General features: G+C 38.1%; 1 protein-coding gene across 2 annotated transcripts in view; it reads left to right on the forward strand.

The window, feature by feature from the left end:
• cd82b (CD82 molecule b) overlaps positions 1-4286 on the forward strand; it is a 40683-nt gene that overhangs the window by 25865 nt on the left and 10532 nt on the right. For both annotated transcript variants that reach the window (XM_016489625.1, XM_016489624.1), the window contains exon 4: positions 3963-4087. In XM_016489625.1, the coding sequence (XP_016345111.1) occupies positions 3963-4087 (125 nt within the window). The remainder of the gene's footprint in view (positions 1-3962; positions 4088-4286) is intronic.

The following is a 4286-nucleotide window of genomic DNA, read 5'->3' on the forward strand; positions in this document are numbered from 1 at the left end:
GTGCGATGTGCTGGAGGAATGAGAGGCCCGCGGAGACGTACTCGACGTGGGAGCTCTCACTGTGATCCTCAGATCACCCTGACCATGAACTGAAGTAGCTCTCCGAGAGACGGAGGAGCTAGAACGGGGCATGGCAAGGGGGATACCACAACTGGTCACAACTGACGTAACGGCGAACGTGACTGACTGAAAGGGAAATACAGTTCCTAGCAAGCAGCTGTGAGTTTAGATGAACAAACAAGTTCAAACAAGATGGACATTTAAGGGATAATGTACAGTTGTATCATCTATTTTACAGCTCTTCACCATAAATAATGACAGGAATGTGATATATTGATTTGAGAAGAAATTGTTTTAAAATCATACCTGTTTATTATCATATAATCCATTACATTGTACAAAACAATAATTTTAGCAACAGCAATTTGCCAAGACAAACTCTTCAACAATATTACTGTAGGCCTACTATTAATACTGTAGTCCTCTAGTCACGACTGACTAATCAGAATCGAGCATTTCAGAGAGCCATATAATAAAAAAATATATATATTTGGAGATATGTCTTAGAGTTTTTTGTCCAAATAGTGAATTGGCACCAAAACTGGTTACTTAAAGGGGTCATATGATGCGATTTCAAGTTTTCCTTTGTCTTTGGAGTGTTACAAGCTGTAAGTGAATTGATAAGATCCCTAAAGTTGCAAAGACTAAAGTCTCAAACCCAAAGAGATATTCTATTTAAAAGTTAAGACTCGTCCACGCCCTCATAAAATGCCTCGTTTAAACACGCCCCCACATGTCTACGGCACAGTGTGGGAAGATTTGTATAACGCTGCCCAAATGTTCACGCAAAGAAAGAAGGCGTAACTTTTATTCTCGCTGTAGTATTGTTGCCGCCGCCACCATGTCGTGGAGACGCTGTGTGTTTCGTTGCGAAAGCTAAACTACTTTGTTTGGCCTTCCAAAAGAGGACACAACTAGAAATCAGTGGTTAAGTTGTATTTACAACACTGTTCCAGAACAGTTCAAACCAAATATTTGTGTGTGTGCAACGCATTTTACGGAGGACTGTTTTCTGATCCTGGTGGAGTAGACTACAATGCCGACTGTTCTGACTCATTGTCTGTAAGTACGTTTTCATATTTAAAGAATTTGCCACTGATGATTCAAACGCACGTTTTGAGCAGTGTAGAGTAGCGCTTGTTGTTTGTCATTTCGCTGATCACAAATGCAGACATGGTTTTATGTTTATGCGGCGCGAAGCAACGCAACGCGTAAAAAGATGGTATAAGTCATTATAATCAGTAATTATGTCCCCACTGGATGCAACAAATGCCTCGTTTGTAATGGGTTTTATTGGTTTTGTCTCGTCGCGCCGGGACAAGGCATCACGGTAGGGTAAGGGGCATAACATATTCGTCACACGCTTGAGGAATTCGGCCAATCACAATGCACTGGATAGCTGGCCAATCAGTGTACACCTCGCTTTTCAGACCGATGAGCTTTGTAAAAATCGACGTGTTTCAGAAAGGCGGGGCATAGAGGAGAAACAATAATGTATAGTATGTGGAAAATAATGTGTTTTTTTAACCTTCAGCTGTTACTCTGGAGATAGCAGGGAATATTTTAGGATATCCTCATACTTGGAGACCCTCAACTTTGCCCTTGCCTTTTTGATAGCATAAGGTCCAGTAGTCCCGTGTTATACTCTAAGGGTCCTGTCATGGTCGCTCCCACACTGCGCTGCACAAGGAGTTTGTTTGTCGACTTTGTTAGTCTGTGGTTTAGGGCCCTATTGAGCTCGAAAATAACGGGAAGGTGTGTTCTCTGATCTCAGCTGTATTTTCTTCCCTTCCTCCCAGGTTGTTTTTAATAGACTTCCACACAACTGCATGTCTATAAAAGGGCGTCTTAGGAGTTTTCTCATTATCCAGATTGTTGTGATCTCATCCCTATTCTTTACGTAAAGGTTTTATTTCCTTTTCAAATGACATTCATTTGTGCAATAGAGTTATACAACTTGACACCCAGAACATGTTACAGCATGAATCAGTGTTTGGTTGTTTGGAGACTGGTATGTCCAACTATGTGCAGGGTTCTAAAGTTAAATCTAAATGCAAGAAATAAACAAGTACTTGCGCTTTAATATTGATGACAAATAAAATATCTAATTCTTTGGTGTATAAATGGTGCTTGAAAGGTCAAAGCAAATGGTTTCGGCTGATGGCATAAAATCGTATCCCTTCCAAGGTTATTTTTCCAGTAGAAACCACTGCCGGGGCTGTTGGGACTGCATTTTTGCAGATGTAGAGGAGTGTTTGCAACAGTACCTACCTTGAGAACATCGTGGCAACTCCTGTATGAGCAAACACACGGTGAGGTTGTGGAAATTTTAAATGTACCAGATGTTATGCTTTAGGCAGGAAGCATATGTTTTGAAATGTGATGCAGAATTCTTGCTTGAGTTGAGAGGTAATCTACCGACCATTTATTATTCTCCGTTTATAAAACAAAATAGTTATCTGTCACAACCGTGATGTCACAGTTTTGCTTTTAAGGTCGTACCAGGGCAAAATAACCTCATAGTTTTGGGAACTGGTGTTTGTTTTAGATGAATTTATGTACTGATGGACTGAATATTGGAAGAAAGGCTGTGAATATTTTACTGTTAGATCTCTCAATCAATAAAATGATATGCTGATTAATTAATGAAAAAAAAGAATGAAGAAAAGTAAGTCTTGTTCCTTTTTTGTGATTCTTTTTTCAGGATACTTAATGAAAGACATTAATTCAAAATAGAAATCCTTTTAACAATATACACAACCATTTAAAAGTCGGGTCAGTAGCCAAGGTTTTTTTTGTTTTAAAGAAATTAATACTTTTATTCAGCAAGGATATGTTAAATTGACAGCTCTACTTTCTACACACATGCTAGAGATACGTTTTTGTGGTTTCTTTGAGGATCACATGGTTATAGAGGACTTGATGGTTCTTCAGAGCCACACGCCACATCTCTTTGTCCTCTTTATCTATTAAAGAATCTTGAAGAACAACTATAAGCAGCCAAACTAATTTCTGCTGTGAATTGCAAGAGGCTATGCACTCATTGTCTGTTTTGTGCAGACTATACTTTTCGATCTCTTGACTGTTAGTTTCAGATCTTTAATTACTCAAATGCTACTGTTTTGTATGAAGCTAAGGATAGCAAGAACAACTTAACCACGTAAGCTGCACAGCTCAGCACCAACTGCTGTACCACTTTAATAAGGGACTTCGACATTAGAATGCATGATGACAAAAGTTTCCAAATGACTAATCTTAAAACCACATTTATATACTGAGCAACTACAGAAGCCTAGAAGGCTTGTTGTGTTTTGCCATACTGATAGAAGTGATAAAAGTTGGTTTGCCTTTTTACTTGGTCTTACTCAAATAGTGAAATTAATATTAATCTTTCTGAAAGCTTTGCAAATACCATTATTAGACACATAAAATTCAGTTGGCATAAATCTAGGTTACACGGTTTAAAAATATTGATAAGAGAAGTGCTATGACATGGTAATTATTTTCACTTACTACACCAACACCTTTTTTTAGACCGTATTTTCATGTCAAAGTGACATCTTCCTCTGCACACATCTGAAATTGAGCTGCAAAGCCTGAAGCAAGACTGTAGCTGCAGAAGAGAAAGAAATGAGCGCTGAAAATCTGCCATGTACACTCCCCTTTCCTCACAACCTCAGTTTCATTTTCAGCATCTCCTAAACTTAAAATTAGGGCTGTTTTGCTAGTGAGGTTTTAATTGTGTTTGTGGTGTTAGATCAAATAATAATCACTAAAGAGAAGTGATCTTGATTCATTTTCAGCATCTAAACATCTGAAGGTTTTTTTTTATGTACTTTTTCTATTAAGTTGGCATTGTCAGAGAGTGTGACTATTGTTTTCTGTCTTTGTTGTTCATGCAGATGAGTCCTCCACAACGCTGAAAGTTGGCGCCTACATCTTGATCGGGATTGGATCTCTGTCAATGCTTATGGGCTTCCTGGGCTGCATCGGTGCTATTTATGAGGTCCGCTGCCTGCTTGGACTGGTAAGTGATTTATGGAGTATTTTATTATTTATTTTTTTTATAACGCATATTTATTTCTATACATAATATTGCGACTGACTACATCAAAGCCAGCATGTTTTGGTCTCTTGGCTATTATAAGTATTTTATTTTATTGTATTTTTTGTAAGGTGCATATTTATACATAATATTACTGCTGACTATATTAAAGTTTGTTTTT

Source organism: Sinocyclocheilus anshuiensis, unplaced genomic scaffold, assembly GCF_001515605.1.
Source record: "Sinocyclocheilus anshuiensis isolate Anshui unplaced genomic scaffold, SAMN03320099.WGS_v1.1 scaffold2, whole genome shotgun sequence".
NCBI classification, from domain to species: domain Eukaryota; kingdom Metazoa; phylum Chordata; class Actinopteri; order Cypriniformes; family Cyprinidae; genus Sinocyclocheilus; species Sinocyclocheilus anshuiensis.